Here is a 19,549-nt window from a genome sequence, read left to right on the forward strand (position 1 = left end):
GCGCCGCCCCGCCTCTGCCATGGCCGGATCCGGCGCGTGGAAGCGCCTCAAATCTCTGCTGAGGAAGGACGACGCGCCGCTGTTTCTAAATGACACCAGCGCCTTTGACTTCTCGGACGAGGCGGGGGACGAGGGGCTTCCTCGGTTTAACAAACTTCGAGTGGTGGTGGCCGACGATGGTTCCGAAACCCCCGAGAGGCCTGTTAACGGAGCGCACCCGGCGCTCCAGGCCGACGACGATTCCCTGCTGGACCAGGACCTGCCTTTGACCAACAGCCAGCTGAGCCTGAAGGTGGACCCGTGTGACAGCTGCAGCAGACGCAGGGAGCTGCTGAAGCAGAGAAAGGTGAAGACCAGGTTGACCATTGCCGCCGTTCTGTACTTGCTCTTCATGATTGGAGAGCTCGTAGGTGAGTTGTGTGGCCAACTCACTTGCCGTTTCCGTTGTGTCCAGCTCTAGGGGCACGGGATTGGAGGTTTAAACTTTCTTGCCCTTTCTCAAGATACTGATCTCTTGGGGTGCAAGAAGTCCACACAGTTCCAAAGTGCAGGTCAATCTAAGTACAAACATAGATTTATTGTTTAGCTCCATGGTACGTCATGCAACTTCCCCTTTTCTTCCAAAAGAATTGTGAGCGAACACCAGGTTAGTTCTTGCAACGTTTAAAATAGTAAAAAAAATAAAAACAAAATTCTAAAGTTACTTAGAACCCCGTAACATTTTACAGTATGAAGGGACCTTCCCGAACACCTGCAGCCTCCACCCCCTTTTTCATAGGGAATCGGGGGGCCAGAGAGGTTCAAGAAGTTGGGAGGAATGGGGTGGTTAATGGAAGAGTCACACCTACCGTCCCAGGCTCTTGACTTTTTTTTCTCAAACTCTTACTTAGGTGGTCTCTGTGCTACTTCCTGTTAGATTTATAGCCAAGAGATTTGCAAAATTAAATACCACCAACTAACCTGAAAGTTTTTCATTGTAAGGAGAGAGAATCTGAAAGGCACCAGAAAATGGCTCCCCCAGGGTGTATGAACTTGGTTGATTTTTCATTTTTTAGTTATTTAAGTAATACACTCTCACTGTAACATACATTCTTTGCTTAGAGAATTCAGTGTCACATTGGTGTAACTGCTGACTTGTCCTAGTGACCATTTACACAGTGACACTAACGCAGAGAGATCATCCTGCCACGGTGTCTCTTGGTGATGCACCATGATGAGACTAGAGGTAGCAGTCCAGATTTGAGGTGCTGGTTGGACGTTAAATGTAGGAAAGCTACATGCACTTCCTACCTCATTTCATACCACTCCTCCTCAGTGCTCAGCCATGCTGGCCACCTTTCCCCTATAACTCACCAAGCTCTTTCCCGCCCTTAGGGCCTTCACAGATTTGTTTGAGGTCACTAGAGTAAGAAATACAGTTAACACTGTGACTCGTGTGGGTAGGTGTGCATCATACCTATGTATGTATGCACCGATACACCTATGTATAAACACCTATGTATAACTGAAACAAAAGTTTTATTTCATGTGATGTCTTCTAATATATTTTTCTCAATTGTGGTTCCACCCCCCCTAATTGATTTCATGGGTCCACAAGTAGAGCAGGGTCTGCAGTTTGGAAAATACTGCTTTTTGTGGATGGACTTTTCCCAGATCTTCACTTGGCAGGTTTCTTGTTATTCATGTCTCATCTCAAAAGGTACTTCTGAGAGACCTTTCTGACTGACTAAACCTTCCTTCTTCCCTGTTCCCTCCCCAACTATGAAAGCCCTCAACAGCTGAGATGATCTCTTTTGTATATTTTCTTGTTTTATATTTCCTCGTTTAACATCTTGTCTTTCTCCACTGAAATATAAGCTGAATTCCCAGCACCTAGAACAATGATTGGCACAGAGTAGACACTCATTAAATTTTTGTTGAGCTCGTTTTTATTGTGTTAGAGAATAAACAGTTTGACTGCCGTGTAGTAAACAAGAGGGGAAGAGGCCTAGGAACCAGATCAGGTAGGTCCTGTATTAAATGGACTGTATTAAATGAGTGTAGTTTTTAATTCTAAACACAATGGGAAGCCAGTGAAGGCTTTTAAAAGCAGAGTGTGACATGTTTAGGATTTACCTTTTTAAAAGATTACTCTGGCTCTTATTTGGAGAATGGATTGGAGGGTGCAAAAATGGAAACAACTAAACTGTTGCAGAGATCCAGACAAGAAATTATTATGGCTTGGACTAAAGTGGCTAGAGAAAAATGTTCTTACTGACTGAGAAACACTCTAGAGGTGACATGGACAAACTTAGCTAGTGGTTTGGATATGGTGGTTGATGGGAGAGCAGTGTCAGGAATGATTCTGAAGTTTCTCACCTAAGCAGCTGAGTGTATGGAAATGTATGTCATTTATGAAGCAGGGAGAAAATACAGAGCAGGATCTAGCCATGGTTGTTTCAAACATGTTATCATATGTATGTGAAATAGCCAAGTAAATATGTCTAGTGAGCATATGAGTCTACAGTTCAGAAAAGAGGTCAAGGTGAAGATATAGTACGTAATGCCATGGGGAATGGAAAAAGTCACCTAGGGAGCCCAAGTCTGGAGGAACTCCAACTTTAGAAATCAGGCAGAAAGCAAACAGGTATCTCAGAATCCAAGAAAAGAGAGCATTTCAAAGTGGCAATAAATAAGTTGAAGCTGCAAGCGGTCCAATAAGATGAGAACTAAAATATTCTTGAGTTTAATAACAGTGCTATTGATTACTTTAACAACTGCATTTTTATTGAAAGTGAACAAGTTTAAAAAGTGAGTGCAAAGATGGTAAAGATGGCAAATGAACTCACTCATCTAATTGTACTCTCTCCGGAAGCCTCTCTTAAACTACAATAAAGGGATCTGTATATCCACACAGATGTGGAAAACTGGAGAGCAGGCAACAGCAACACAAACTTGGGAAACTAGATAAGAAGCTGATAAAGGAGGTAACTGCCTTAATAGATCCAAGAAAGCCAACTCCAAAGCAAGCAGGAGGGAAAGTCAAGAACCAACCTAATAATATATCAGAAACACCTAGAGAACTTAAGCACAAACTCTGGGCCACAGTTTCTAATTAAGTAGTTCTGGAATCTGGCTTGTGAGTTTGCATTTCTAACAAGTTCCCAGGAGATGCTGATCTTGCTGCTTTATAAAATAAATTCAGGGGTAAAAAAAAAAAAAAAAAAGAAAAGAGCTTTTAGCCCTGGCCGGTTGCTCAGTGGTTAGAACATAGGACCAAAGGGTTGTGGTTTTGAATCCCGGTCAAGGGCACCTGCCTTAGTTGCAGGTTCCCAGCCCCTACCTCGGGTGGGAGGCAAACCATCGATGTGTCTCTCTCATGTCAATGTTTCTCTCTCTCCCTCCCCCCATCCTCCTTCCCTTCCACACTGTCTAAAAATCAATGGAGAAAATAGCCTCAGGTGAAGTTTGTCTTTTTTTTTTTAAGCTTTTAAACAATAAAAACACAAAATATTTTTAACTCCACAGAAAAGTTGGAAGATGAACTAAGGTAATCTCTGACAAGAGTAGAGCAAAAAAGTAGAAATGGATAATAGGAGAAAAAAGGCAAGAAAATTAGTATATTAGTCCAAACGCCAAGTAATACGAGTTTAAAGAAAAAAGAAAGCAGAAGGAAAGAAATCAGCAACATACAGTAGTCCCCTCCTTATCTGTGGTTTTACTTTCCACAGTTTCAGTTACCCGTGGTCAGCCATAGTCCAAAAATATTATATGGAAAAATCCAGAAATAAACAATTCATAAGTTTTCAATTATGCACTGGTTCTGATTAGCATAATAAAATATCACACTGTCCTGCTCCATCCTGCCCAAGAGGTGAATTATCCCTTTGTTCAGTGTATCCACACTATCCATCCTGACAGTCACTTAGTAGCCTTTTTGATTGTCATGATATCTACAGTGCTTGCCTTCAAATAACCCTTACTTACTTAACAATGGTCCCAAAATACAGGAGTTGTGGTGCTGACAATTTAAATATGCCATAGAGAAGCCATAAACTTTATCATAGGTATCTGTGTATAGGAATATAGAATATATAGGGTTCAATACTATCCACAGTTTCCAGCATCCACCAGGGCAGTGGTAGGCAAACTGTGGCTCGCGAGCCACATGCGGCTCTTTGGCCCCTTGAGTGTGGCCACGAAGTTTCAATCGCACTGTACGTGCGCGCCCGCACATGGTATTTTTTGGAAGAGCCACACTCAAGGGGCCGCAGTTTGCCGACCACTGCACTAGGGGTCTCAGAATATATCCCCATTCAGATTACGGTAGTTAAAAAAAAGTCCCCAGAACTGAAAGGTATACATTTCCAGATTGAAAGAGTCAACAAAAGCCCAGCAGATTGGGTACATTATTTTGAAGTTCCAGAACATGGGGAACACATTGTTATCTATTGCCTCTCATTGTTTTTGCACAGGGCAGAACTCCAAGTCAAGTCAAATAAAAACAGCCTGGCCAGTATGGTCTTCCAGGGAACCATGAGACAAGGCCACATAAAGAGAGTGCTCTGGGCATGGGGCTCTTAAGGAGCTCCAACCCTATTCTATCCCTTGCAGTGGCTGCCATGCTGAGGTTTTCACTGTGATTGCCACTTATTGGTGTTCAAGGTTACCAAAAGGGGAAATGCCACGGAGCCCACTATTCTTACCAAGATTCAGCTATTTCCCTAGAATAATAGCTACCTATAACAGCTTTCAGGTAATTTCCAGAGTTCTAAATAAGCTGATTTGTCCGTGTTCTTAGTGCTTTTATGAAGATGATTTTCAGAGGTCCCAACTCTGCTATTTTTGCTGATGATCACCAACATGTGACCCTATAAATTTAGGTTAATTAAAATTCAATTAAACTCACTTAGTTCCTCTGTTGCACTAGCCATATTTTAAATGTTCAAAAGCCACATATGACTAGCGGCTACTATATTGGACAGTATAGACGGACATTTCCATCATCTCAGAAAGTCCTATTGGACAATGTGGCTTTAACATATCCTCCTTTTATAGATAATGAGGCTCAAAAATGTTAAGTAACTACCTTAGAATCTCTGAGATTCCAAAGCCCCACGTTATTAACTACCAACGAATATTTTCTCACAGTGATTTCCAGCATTTTCATGTCCGGGAATACAGGCAGTCCTCGGGTTACGTCAGACTCCGACGTACATCATTTCATGGTTACGTAGCCATCTCCCACTTACAGTATTTATTAAAACAAAAAGTTCCGTCATTTCAACGTATGTACATATGTGCTTTATGTTTCTTATTATTTATTTACCACAAGTAAAGGTCAGGAATTGTTATCTTTCTTTTAAATTTTTTTTTTTCTGTTTCACTTCTTTACTGCTGTGCATGTGCTCCATGTGAGTGACGTAGGTGCTTATGTAGATGGGTTCTGACTTACGGTGAATCACATTACATCGTGCTGTAGGAACGGATCTCTGACATAAGCCGAGGACCTACTGTACATAAAAGATGATATTTGTGTAGAACACACTGGAGTACAAAATCACTACCTCCAGTTCTGCTGCTCTTGGCTCTGCACTGTCATCCTTGAAATAGGGGGATCAGCAAACCAGCACACTAGTATGTCAAGACACCCTGACCATGAAGTTCCACTATCTATATATATAAAAGGCTAAGTGACTGACCGACCATCCGTTCAACCATCCAACCAATTGACCGGCCAGTACATATGATGCACACTGGCAATTTAAACGTTGATACATATAAAGCTCTTGCTGGCGCCAATTGCATGCATGTGTTTCGATCTGTCATTGTCAATCGTGAATTTGGTTGGCATTCTATTATAGAGAAAAAGCGAATAGTGATATTAAAATATTTCTTAATTTCCTTTCCACTAGTACCACTAGTACAGTGTAACAGTGATTCTCAGAGTGTGGTTCTGAGCCCAGAAGCATCAGCATCACCTGGGAACATGTTGGAACTGTAAATTCTCAGGTCCCATCCAGACCTACTTAATTAGAGATTCTGAGAGTCGGGTCAAGCAATCTGCAGTTTTACAAAACTTCCAAATGATTCTGGTACCCATAAAAGTTTGAATACTCTGTATTATATTATAAAAGCTTACACAATGAATGGTAATAGGAAAATTATATAACCATAATGGAACAACATATTTTTACATACAGAGACATATGTGAGATTGTGTGTGTGCGTGTATATAAAATGTCTAGAAAAATCAATATAAAATTTTAAATTGTGTATTTTAAATACCACCTTTTATTCCTCTATTAGAAGACATTGCTGTCATGTATCCAAATGAATCTGTTATTTGTATCTTTTGTTTTGAACTAATGTACATTTTATGAGTTTCTTTAGTTTAATTTTATGTTCAAACTCTCCCAAACAAGTGAGTACCTACCTCTTCTTCAGCTTTATTGTAATATGTAGATATTGTGGTTATTAATTTCACTGTCTAAGAGTAGGATAGTTAGTTGAGTAAAAGCTGCAGTGCTAAAACACAAAATTCCTATTTATGTGTTAGCTCCAGTTTAGTGATTCTTAATTTCTTTAAGGTTGTTGACTCCTCAGAGAATCTATTCATAGAAATGGACATTGTCACTAGAAAAATATATGCATATTTAATGCTTTGCATCAAATTTCAATTACCTTGATTTCATTGTAATAGGATAAAGATTTAGTTAGAAGTTCATGTTTTGTAGGATGTTACATATTTTTGGCTTTATTACTTACATTTATTTTAGTTAACATATTCCTTCTTCCCTCTTATCCTTACTTTAAGGTGGATACATTGCAAACAGCCTAGCAGTCATGACAGATGCACTTCATATGTTAACTGACTTAAGTGCTATCATACTGACCCTGCTTGCTTTGTGGTTGTCTTCAAAATCACCAACCAAAAGATTCACCTTTGGATTTCATCGCTTAGGTAGGTAATTGGGAGGCGTTTTTTAGATTATAACATTTTATGGTAAATCAGCAACGGACTGTAACCTTTGATTAGCTGGAATCTTTCTGGTGATAAGCCTGTTGAAATAGATGAACAAAGCATATGAAAATGGGTGAACAGCATTTATTCAGATACATATCTTCCCATGTACTGAACTTCAGCCCAGTCAGCTGAACAGTTTACACATATAAATTTATATGGTAATCATTAATTTGTAAATGGTTTCCCTATGTCCTAATGATGTTATCAGAAAAAAAGTTTACCTTCAGTTTATTGAATCAAGCAAAATTATGTGAGTTTAATTCATTAATGAGCATTAGCTTCTTTCTTTTACTTCAGGTTATTTCAACCAAGGCTACTGTGGCCAAGATTTTAAGTATTATTATAATACGTATAACATTTACTGTGTGGCTGACCTTCATTGAGGCCACTGTATCAACACAATTCTGAAAATGCTGACAAAGATTCTTTGCTTAATCACACTTCAGTCAGTCTCCTGAACCTTCTCCCAAGCCTCCCACTCTCAGTATCTTGCCAGTTATCCTTCAGGTGATGTCTCGCCACCCCGGCCTGTCTTCACAAGAATTCTATTCGGTCAGTTTTACCAGAATCCCCCTTCCTCCTGATGTTTCCTCAGTAGTTTTCCACCCATAGACTCCCAACCTGCTTCTTGGCTATAAATTCCCATTTGTCCATACAGTATTCAGAGTTGAGCCCAAACTCCCTCCCCCACTGCAGAATACCATTGCAGTGGTCCCTATGCCTATCTCAATAGGAACTTGTGAATAAGGTGTTCTTTACCATGTTGTAACCTTCCCCTTGTGAATAAGGTGTTCTTTACCATGTTGTAACAAATGTCATTGATTTTTTTTTCTTTTTAATAATGAACACATTTTATTTTTCTATTTTTAACAGATACTAATATTTAATTGAGGTTAAAATCATATATAATCATATACAACTGTGCTTCTTGCTGTGTTACTATTTTTAATTTTTTTCCTTATTTTAAAAATAATTGCCTTTACTATTATGTGAAGTGCCATATGACCACATGTCATTTGCTTAGAACCCAAAAGGTGACATTTAGTAGCTTCAGCAAAACCTGTCTTAAAGAACCAGAATTAATATATTGTTTTTTATTTTGTGTAGACACTGACATGCTTGGCTAATATATCAATCAGTTCCTCCCCTTCTGTGTTACTTTTTGATCTACTATTAACTCAGCATCTAGGTCTTCTAAAATGTAATCACTGGGTCTTCTGGTATATAACTTGACATTTTAGCTGAATAGCTATATTCCGAGTAGCTATCCAGGCCATCAGGCTGGGAAACTATCTGGCATCTCCACCCCTCAGCTCTCAACTGCTATACAAGAGAACTGAAGCCCTGAGTGAGGTGTTTCTGTTATAAGCAACTACATAATGCATTTAGATGTGTTCCTAAAAGAAGCCTCACTACTTTCCAACATACACATTCATTTGTTAATTGATTGACTTGAGGGTTTTTAACAACTTTAAAATTGCCCTGACCTGATGGCTTGGTTAGAGTGTGGTCTCATACACCAAAAGGCTGTGGGTTCAATTCCTAGTCAGGGCACATACCTACAGTACAGGTTTGATCCCTGGTTGGGCATGCATGTATGAGAGGCAGCGAATTAATATTTCTCTCTCTCTCTGTCTCTCTCTCTGTCTGTCTCTCTCTCTCTCTCTCTCTCCCTCTCCCTCTCTCCCCCCCCCAGTCCGCTAAAAAAAATTTTTATTTTCCAATCTTTTTGTGATTTAAACACCTGCAATTTAAGATTTAAAACATAGCATCCTGGAATGGGGATTACCCTCTAGCACTATTTGAGAGAGTACATTTCATTTAATGAAGTCAGCGGCACTCTAGCCCAGAGATATGCAGTAATACAACATAGGAAGTCCTACATATAATAAATTAAAAACCAATAATCATGAAAATTCTATTAAATATCAAAGAAGTACTTAGTATTTACCTAGATGGTCACTTTGTTTCTTCATAAACTATAAGCACTATGAAAAGATGAGAGAAAATAGGACTGACTGGTCCTGTTGTGTCTGAAAATTCCTGCAGACTGTCAGATATTTCCCTTTCCTTACAAATACCAAGTTCAGGTTGGTGGACTAGATATCAGCATTTGACTCCTGTCTCTCCTGAGAGTCCACTGAAATAAAAAGCATCAAAACAACAAAGAGAAGTCAATGCTGGGTCACCAATAAACAAATTTCCAGAAATTTCTGAAAGTTAGAAAGTAGATGGGAGTGGGTTGAAGGAGAAAACAAGCCAAGAAGCCCCAGCCTAGAGTACACCAAGCTAGGAACTGGGTCAGCCCAACAGATCTCTAAAGAAAGCTCAGAACAAAGAGCATCAGGAGTGAGAATTGGGGCTGAAAACAAGGAAAGTTAATTGAATGACTATATGACCTTTTGGAGAACGATTTAATTTATGAGTTTCTTCTATAAAATATGTATGATAGTACTTGTATTGCAGAATTGTGAAAAATACATAAGGTAAAGTGGTAAGGCATAAGTACCTAACAGGGTACCTGGCACAGAGTAAATTTTCAGTAAATGTTCGTTTCAGTCATATTTTCCTTCTCTCTTGGACTAGACTTTATATCTCTCAAAATGACCCATGCTTCTAGATTGCCTGCCTTCCCTTCTTTCCGTATCAGAATTCTTATTCTCGCAGCATAACTGTCTCAGCTAGGTAGTAGGAAAAAAGTAAGATGATTCAACCTGATGAGTAACAATTTTAAAAGATGTGCTTTTTGACTTGGGTCTTTGAGAGCATTTTTGGCAATACAGCAAAATTTATTTTAGCAAAAATCATTCCATCCTGGTGATAGAAAGGTCGTTGGATTTGAAGGGTACACCCAAGGGGCTATCCCAGGAATCAGTACCAGTCTGTTGGTATTTTCCTTTCCTTTGTGTGAACTCAAGATTCTGTAAAATTACTCAGGAGTTTCTTTTTCTTTTCCTTTTCCTTTCAGTGAGCTATAGTGGCAGCTCTTTTGTGGGAAGAGGGAGAGGAGGGTAGAAACCACATGTGAGTTATTTTTAAGTGCCTGCATTTATTTGGCTGTGGGTGGTTTGCCCTCTCATCCTGGAAGTTAATAAAACTTAGAACTTAATGAAACCATACCGTGGGGAGAAATTCCACAAACCCTTAGGCAGAATGGCACTGTCTCCCAGACTAAGGGGACATGCTGTTCTAAAGAGAACATCCCTTGCTTGCTTGCTTTATTCCTTCTCTGAGGATTATGAGTGTAGTTGACTTTATTTATATGGTTTTTCTTTTATTTCTGGGGCTGAAGAGGCTGGATGAATTAGATAAAGATAGCGATCATGTGAAAGGACTGTAGTAGGCAGATTTGTCTGCATTTGAAATAAAAAGAAGGATACACATTATGGTAATTCAGCTCATCAGCCTAGGTTAGTGGCAAAGTGACAGTGTGGGAGTCTTTCATAATATGTAGTTCTACTAAGCAAAGGCCTTGGCAGATCTGGCTAGATGATTGTTGTTCTGGGATATGTATATGATAATAATGTTAATTCTACCAAGTTTGTTATTTATTCCCTGATGCTAAAGCGTTTAGCAGAAAGTATTCAGCTAAAAATTCTCTTCCCCCAAACATGCAGCCAAAAAAAAAAAAATCTCTTCTCTCTAGTTAGTGATTCATTTTAACAACTTCCTCCCCCTCTGATATGAGTTATGCCTACTCATTGTTCACATCTTGGTGAGAATTAATTCATATCACATGTACATCTCTAGGAAAAGAATAGGTACTTCCTAGAATTCAGAGTTTTTATTGAGGCAGAAGAAGACATGAGTGAGGTAGTCAATGTTGACTAGTCAAAAGTCAACTTGGAGTACTGGGAGCACCTTGAGTATGGATAGAGGGAGTAGTAAGAAGATAGAAAATAGGAGATTACTTAGAATAGGAGGTGAGAGGATCCAAAGACAAACTTTGCAATTTAGCTTGACATTCTGGTAGCAAAAGTGGGCCACTGAAAATCCTATATGATGTCTTTAGCCTGAGTGTTGTTGGGTTATCTGTGGCTACGTTGAAATACAAATATTAGTTTAAAAGTCCTAGGCAGATCCAGTACAGCTCACTGAGTTTTCCTCTGTTTCCTTCCTATCTTCTATTGGATGAAGGTAGAAAAGAGAAAGAGCATAAAAGGAAGTGGGGGAGAGAATATATCTCCACTTTCCTTCCCTATTGATTTTTATTGACCTCTGAAATCTGTCTTTAGATGTGCTATGTATAGTTCCTTGAGGCAATAGAAAGACAACATTATATAATTTAAGGGAAATGTCTTCATTATTGTCATTGCAGTGTTGGCAAAGTTAACAGTTAAATGTAGGCCAGTACACCTAGGCAGCACTCACACAAAAGTGAATGTGCTGAGTGTGGGTTTACATAGTTGAAACAGATTGTTACTCATTCACTGAATAAGCACTCAATAGTTACTTGTTCAGTGAATGAATAATAGTATAGTGTGGGGAGACAGGCAGTAAATACGTACCACAAACACAACATAATCATAAATTGTATTAAATGCTACAAAGAAAAGAATAAGGTACTATGATGGAGAATAACAAAGGATGGCGAAGAACTCAGTATTTTTCATATGAACATTGAAAACCTCTAGTTTTGACAATTTATAGATGTGTTAAAATGTACGTAAACATTTATTGTATTTTATGGTATGAGCAAAACTTAATAATCATCTATGTTTTCTCCCAATTAACTTTTTCTTTTGCCTATTTATTGGCCATTCAAACCAAAACTGTTTATTCACACTACTCCAATACTAGTTCAGCTGAGTGCAGTGATTTAATTATCTGTGCATAAAGTAGCAAAATATATTAGAACTACTATAACAATAGGTTTTTCAAGAATTTCTATAAAAATCCCTTTTAAGAGTTTTTCATTTTTGCTAAATTTCCATTTAGTCAATTTTTCTGAAGCTAATGGGGTAGTAACTTACACAGAAATCTAGGGTTTTAGTTGGGAAAATTCCTGGGTCTCCTTTAGAAAATGAAAATCTGTATATATTATGCACTCCTTTTGTCTTGAAAATCTTTATTGTACATTATGTGACCAGAGACCAACCCAGAGCAACAATGAGAAGATTGGAGCAAGTCATAATTTCATTGTTGAATGAAAATTTCCCTCCCTGTTAAACGTTGTTGGAGGAAAAAAGAATCTTGCCTATATTTATCTGCATTCCATCATGTTAAAAATACTAGGCAAAAATGTTAAACACTAATTGGTCCTATTCATATTTCACCAAAGTTTCATTTATTCACAATGAAAGAACTTGTTCCTTTTATCAGAATAAAATGGTCATATTACTATTATTAGGATTTTTAGCTATGTAGTATTATATATGCCTTATACTTCTCAATTATAAATCTCAGTCCCAAAAGTCTACTTAAAATTCTGTGTGTGTTTTTCTTTTGCACTTATCAGTTTTCTAGCTAGAAGACATTTTTACAGTCAATTAGAATAAAAACTAGCAAATGAATGTCTTTGCTTTTCACCAAGGCAACTAGATGTGAGACACATTCCTTCTGAATTGCTGGAAAGGGGATATAATTGATGACAGCATCTTAATATGTCATTTGGGAATTTCTAGGAATCAGCTGAACTCCATTACTCTTACCTGTGGGAAGTCATTGGGATCCCTTTTATGCTACTCTCCTGGGTGAAAACTATATTGTGAAAAACTGCATTTTCAGCTCCTAGTGGGCTGGGAATCCTCCTTGCCAAAAAACTCTGTTTATGCTGTAGTTTGACTTTCATTTCACTGTATTCTGAAGGTGGTTTTGCAATATCTGAGAATTTACAAAAAGGTAATTTTAAGTGTTAAGGTAAATTATTACTGGGATGTGGGCTTACCAGATTTAGCTCATGCATGCCACATGTTCCCACTTTCTCTGAAATGTATGATATCCAATGTGTCTGAAATATTGCCTGGGACATAGTTGTACTAAAATAGTATTTGTTTTTTTATCTGAAATGCAAATTGAACTGGGCATCCAGTATTTTACCTGGCAGACCTACTAGAGTAACTGTAGAACTTATCATTCAAGTCAGGACACTTTTGAGAGTGAAATGGGACACTTTTAATAATTATGCCAGGACAAAGGCATAAATTGGAACTATCCTGGGAAAACTGGAAAGTGTGGTCAACCGAATAGTAGGGGGTTTTGAAAGTATTTTAAATTATTGATTATAGGTTTTTATAAGTAGTCACATCTCTGAGTCATTAATATAAATGTAAATTTATTGCTTTATAATTTCATATTTAAAAATTTTATTGAGGCACCTTTAAAGTTATGGTGGCCTAATTGTTAGGACAACCTTGACAATGTCTTTTTATGGAAGAATTTTTTTAGGATTAATATTTTTAAATACCAATTTTAAAGATAAAGTTTTTTTGGTGAGTAAAATGAGGCTATCACCAGTACATAAAATTTTACAGTTTAAAATATTTTAATTATTTTTTCTTTATATTATTTATGTGTGTATTTTACCATCAGCAGCTATAACTTAAGACAAGAAATTCATGTGTTTTATGTCTTGTATTTGGCTTAATTCTTTTAACCTACTTACTTTTTCTTTGGGATTAATAAATAACCCTTATCCATAGAGGATATATTCCAAGACCCCAGTGGATGCCTAAAACTGTGGATAGTATATAACCCTATATATACTGTACTATTTTCTATACCTATATACCTATGATAAAGTTTAATTTATAAATTAGGCACAGATAAAGATTAAAACAATAATAATAAAGTGGAAAAATTATAACAATATACTATAATAAAAGTTATATGAATGTGATTGATCTCTCTCTCTCATAACCGATATGATAACTGAGAGGGCTATTGAGTGACTAATGGTGTACCATGGTTTTGAGTAGTAATTCTGTTTATTTGTCTTATTCCAATATTAGTTCTGTTCATGCACAAAATTTTATTGGAGTTTCACCTAAATTAATGAAATGTCAGGAAATAGTTTCTAACTTCTAGATAATTTTTCTGTATTGTAAGTTATAGGTTGGAATAAAAAGGTACCAAAGTCCAATATTCTTGAACTACCTGGAACCTTTGAGGAATGAATCGACCCAGACAACAGTTTTCCAGATTCTTTTACCTTTTAACACTTACCAGGATTAATGTCCGGTGTCTCTAAAGGAAAAATTTTCTTTAAAAGTATTTTCTTGTTTTGAGTGTCAACATTTGTTTTATGTAACAATGTTAGTTAATTATTTTAATATATATTTTACATTGCCTCTTTTTTGTTATTTTGAAAAGATATAAATTATCTGTACTTTATACTCATATGGTAGAAAATTTATCTGGTATGAAAGCATATATAGTACAAAGCCATCCCTGTCTCCTTGCCCATTCTCCTCATAACCAGTTTTTTGTCAGTATTTTGTACATCCTTTCGGATCTGCATTTGCAGACCATTATTTATATACTAGAGGCCTGATGCACAAAATTCATGCAAGAGTAGGCCTTCGCTGCCTCGCGGCCCTGCCCCCCGCCCACTGGACATTCCGGAAGGTCTTCCGCCATCCGGTCTAGTTAGCATATTAGCTCTTTATTATATAGGATATTCTTTTTTCTTTTCACACAATGGTAACACCGTTCACAATTGTGTTCTTTGCTTTTTCACTTTGTATTTTGGAACTTATTCCTTGTCAGTACATAAAGAGCCTTATTCATTTTTTACAACTGCACAGCATTCTATGTTATAAGGCTTCTACTAATAACATTTTTATTGTTTAGAATTATTTGCTGTTCATACAGTGCCTGATGAATAGCTTCATAACATACCACATTTTGCACATGTGCAACTCAATTGGCATGAGTGTGTATGTCCTTCCTAGAAGAGGAATTCCTGGATCAGAGTACATCATGAATACTTGAATGCATAAAAATGTGTTTGTTTTTATTTAGTCTAAAGGTAATACATCTTTGTGGTTAAAAACTTAAAGACATTTCAAAAATTACTGAAAAAATAAAGTTAAATTGTCCAAGCTCCTCCTCCCACTTCCCAGATGTAACATTTTCTTGTCTATCTTTCCTATAGTTACCAATGTGCCTGTTTTTTTCTTTCTTATACATAAATCGTTGTATGGTATCCCATTATATGTATATGCCACCACTTATCCATTACATTACTTATTGGGGAACATTTAGGATGTCTCTGGATCTTTTTTGATACTACCAACAAAGCCGCAGTGAAAAACCTTATAGCTATCTTTGCATACATGTGGATGTGATTCTAGATTCCTAGAATCAAGGAATACATGCCTTTTAAATTTTGATTAGTTTTGGTAAGTGCTCTCCAAAAAGATAGTTTTATTTGATCCTTCCATCAGTATATCCTTGCTGACACTATTATCAAACTTTTTAATTGTTGCCATTTTAGTAAGGGCCTAAAAGGAATCCTACTGAATTTACTATATTATGATTGATTTTGATAAGTTGGCCATTTCTGGTTATTTTCTGTATATTACTATTTATGCTCTTCACCCATTTTTCTGATGAGTTGTTCACTTTGTTATGATTTGTAAGTGTACTTGCCTACTAGGAAATTAGTCTGCAGTCATGTATGTTACAAATATTTTTTCTCAGGTTTTCATTTTTTGCCATGTGTTTGGTCTATAAATTCACATAATTTGACCCAAAAGAAATAAGGGGAAGGTAGCAAGTGGTAGGAGTGAGTTAGTGGGGGATTCAGAGCAAACTACTAAACCTTTTTAAATAAAAATATATAGAGTATACCTGAAACTAATATACTGTTATATGTCAGCTATACCTCAATTTTTAAAAAATGTTCCATATCAAACTATTTAAAATAATTTTTAAGAAAAACATGACAGATGATATAGTGCTTTTATCTTCTAAGAGGAAAGGAGATCTAAATAAATAAAAGATTGTACAATATTTAGTTTGTTTGAGGTCTACTAACCATGCTGCAAATACATTTGTTTTTTATATTTTTCCCTCCAGAGGTTTTGTCAGCTATGATTAGTGTGCTGTTGGTGTATATACTTATGGCATTTCTCCTATATGAAGCTGTCCAAAGAACTATCCATATGAACTATGAAATAAATGGAGATATAATGCTCATTACCGCAGCTGTTGGAGTTGCAGTCAATGTAATGTAAGCTCGATGTTTTATTTAAAAATTTAACTGGCTTTATTCTGTAGAGCAGTTTTAGGTTCACAGCAAATTGAGGGGACTGTACAAAGATTTCCCACATACCCTCTGCCCCCACACATGCATAGCTTCCCTCATTATCAGCATCCCTCACTAGAGTTGTTACAGTTGGTGAACCTGCACTGACACATCAGAATCACCCAAAGTCCATAGTTTATATGGTTCACTCTTGGTGTTGTACATTAATGGGTTTGGACCAATGTATAATGACATGTATCCAACATTTAGTAGCATACACTCTACGTTGTTTTCACATGAATAGTCTCAAATACTGTGAACTTAGAGACTATACATGCATTCAGTAATATGCAGTGATATTTTAATGTATTTATAAATTATATAGTACATCAGTTTTTCTTATAAATATTAATAAAACACTGTTGGAATTATAAATTCCTCATTGGTTTGTTCAGGTATACTGAAGTTTGACTAAGAATCAGAAATTTAAGTAGGACAAATTTTTTTAATTTTTATAATACTTTCAAGTTGAGATTTTTTTTAACAACCAACTTTTTTTCCTAAAAACATGAAGTTTTTAAGTTAAATACTCAATCATTTGAATCAGGGGTCAGCAAACTCTGTAAAGGGCTAGATAATAAATATTTAGGATTTTAGAGCCATACAGTCTCTTTCTCAGCTACTCTGCTGTTTAAGAACAAAAACAGTCCTATTCAGTATGTAAACAAATGAGCATGGCTGTGTTCCAATAAAACTTTATTTACAAAAAAAGGCTATGGGCCAGATATGGTCTACAGACCATGGTTTGCCAGTCCCCATCTAGTGGCTTCTATTCTATACTTAGAATAAAAATCAAAAGTCCTCACCATGGCCTTTTAATATTATCCTGTGTACCACTCCAACTCATGTCCTAGCACTCTTGCTGACTTTATTCTAGCCACAGTGGCTGTCTTGCCTTTTTTAAAACACATAAGTACCTTTGCATCCAGGCCCTGTACCCTGGTATTCCTTCTCCTAGAACACTCTTCCACCATAACTTGCTTCCTGGCTTCATTCAAGTCTCTGCTCTGATGGAATCTAAGGGAGGCCACTCTCCCCATCACTCTCCGTCACTAGCAACGCTTTACTTTCCTTCAATGCCTTCCCGTCGTCTAGCAGTACATTAGGGATTTATTTGCTAACTGCTCTGCCTTCCGTACCAGAATATAAGCTCTAAGGGGATAGGGATCTGTCTCAGTCACTCTTTTGACCCCAGCACCTAAAATAGTACCTGATACAGAATAGGTGCTCAAATATTTAGTAAATATTGCCTCATTCCTATCTGATTAGTCATAGATATTTTTATCAATAGCATTAGGATGAATAATAATGTTTTGTTTTGTTTTCTTTTTTAACAGAATGGGGTTTCTGTTGAACCAATCTGGTCACCATCACGCCCATTCCCACTCCCTGCCTTCAAATTCTCCTACCAGAGGTCCTGGGTATGGGCACAGCCATGGGCAGGATAGCTTGGCAGTGAGAGCTGCATTTGTGCACGCTTTGGGGGATTTGGTACAAAGTGTCGGTGTGCTAATAGCTGCCTACATCATACGATTCAAGGTACTATGATTGCTAGTTTTTTATTTTAACATATATTTAATTTCAACATTAAAACTAAAACTGATTGGCCCTGGCCAGTGTGCCAAGTGGTTAGAGCATTGGAGAGAGCACCAAAGGGTTGCAGGTTTGATATCCTGCCCAGTGGGAGCATGTGGAGGAGGCAACCAATTAATGTATCTCTCTCATATCAATGTTTCTCTCTCCCTCCCTCCTATCTAAAAATCGATGGAAAAAATATCCTCGGGTATGGATTAATTTAAACAAGAAAAAACAAACTGATTGTCTTTCATCAGTATACTGGACACCAGTGCCACTCCTATTCATTTTGCACTTATGCAAACCTAATTGAGCCACCAGTCTATATAGCTCTTTTGTTAGCACTGAACACCACAGTATCACATCACGAGGTAACTTACCTGTAACTGACAGGTACTAGAATGTGCATGTAGTGAAGTCCAGAGATCTGGGTTCTAGTGTTGGCTCTGCCACTAATGCTTTGACCTTGAGCAAGTCCCTCAACTCAAAATTTGAGTTCCCTCCTCTTTAATATGAGGGGCTTAAATCCAATTGATGATTGCTAAGACTCCTCCTAGCTCTGATGTCCTATGGTTCTGGGCAGACGATGTAGAGAAGGCACAGAGGAAAAGAACAGAACAAACCATTAAACTGCTGAAAATGGTCCCACAAGGAAAGGCATTTAAACAACCCAGGAAAGAATTCTCAGATGCAGTGGCCTGGTCTCAGAGGTATTCTGCAGTCCTGCTAGAGGACAGGGGCAGAGTATTCCTTAGTTTGCCTTACAGTCTGTTATATGTCTGTCAGTATTTAACCACACAATTTTGATCTGTCACTTCACAGCCAGAATACAAGATTGCTGATCCCATCTGTACATATGTATTTTCATTACTTGTGGCTTTTACAACATTTCGCATTATATGGGACACAGTAGTTATAATACTAGAAGGTAAGATCTCATTAATATCCCCATTGTGGATGTATTCCTAAGTCAGATTGGGGGTCAGGGAAGACTCTGGGGTAGGAGCCATGTCTTTTCTTGTTTTTATTGATGCTTACTAGGCTACAGTTACACCACCTTACATGTATAGGATGTATAAGAATCCATGCACTCTCCCATATGTTACCTATTTGATCCTTATAATAGCTAAGAAAAGTAGGTAAGGCAAACATTATTATCCCCATTTGCCAATAAGAAAATTGAGGTTCAGAGGGGTAGTATAACTTGATTAAGGCCATGCTGTTACTCAATTACAGAACTAGAACAAGAATGTAGCTTTTTGATTCTTAATGCAAGTATGTGTAGCGGTTTATTAATTTACTAGAGGCCTGGTGCACGAAATTCATGCATTCAGAGGAGGAGGTCCCTCAACCCAGCCTATGCCCTCTCACAGTTCAGGAGCCCTGAGATCGGTCGCCCCAAAGAGGTAGGCTGCGCCCACCTCCGCAGCCCGCCAATCCATGGCCTGGGTCTCTCTCTTGGGGCGATCATGGAGCCCCTGATTGATCACCCCGCTGGCCTGGGCCTCCCTCTGCGAGGTGATCATGGGGTGATAGCTGGGCCCCTGACCAATCACATCGCACCTGCCTTGGCTGGCCTGGCACCAGTGGGTGTCATAATGTGGTAGTCCGGATGGTCCTAATGCTGTTTGGCTGTTCGGTTGATTTGCATATTACACTTTTATTATTATAGATTAATTTCAATTTAACTTGCTGCTTTGTTACATTTTCAGCATTCC

The 19,549-nt window shown here is 37.7% G+C and overlaps 1 protein-coding gene across 1 annotated transcript in view; it reads left to right on the forward strand.

The window, feature by feature from the left end:
- The first annotated feature begins 6 nt into the window (after positions 1 to 6).
- SLC30A4 (solute carrier family 30 (zinc transporter), member 4) overlaps positions 7 to 19,549 on the forward strand; it is a 26,613-nt gene continuing 7,070 nt past the window's right edge. The window contains exons 1-5 of the mRNA XM_006777979.2: positions 7 to 410; positions 6,797 to 6,943; positions 16,028 to 16,181; positions 17,594 to 17,795; positions 18,654 to 18,759. Coding sequence (XP_006778042.1) covers positions 20 to 410; positions 6,797 to 6,943; positions 16,028 to 16,181; positions 17,594 to 17,795; positions 18,654 to 18,759 — 1,000 coding nt within the window. The 5' untranslated portion in view covers positions 7 to 19. The remainder of the gene's footprint in view (positions 411 to 6,796; positions 6,944 to 16,027; positions 16,182 to 17,593; positions 17,796 to 18,653; positions 18,760 to 19,549) is intronic.

Source organism: Myotis davidii, unplaced genomic scaffold, assembly GCF_000327345.1.
Source record: "Myotis davidii unplaced genomic scaffold, ASM32734v1 scaffold46, whole genome shotgun sequence".
Lineage (NCBI taxonomy): Eukaryota > Metazoa > Chordata > Mammalia > Chiroptera > Vespertilionidae > Myotis > Myotis davidii.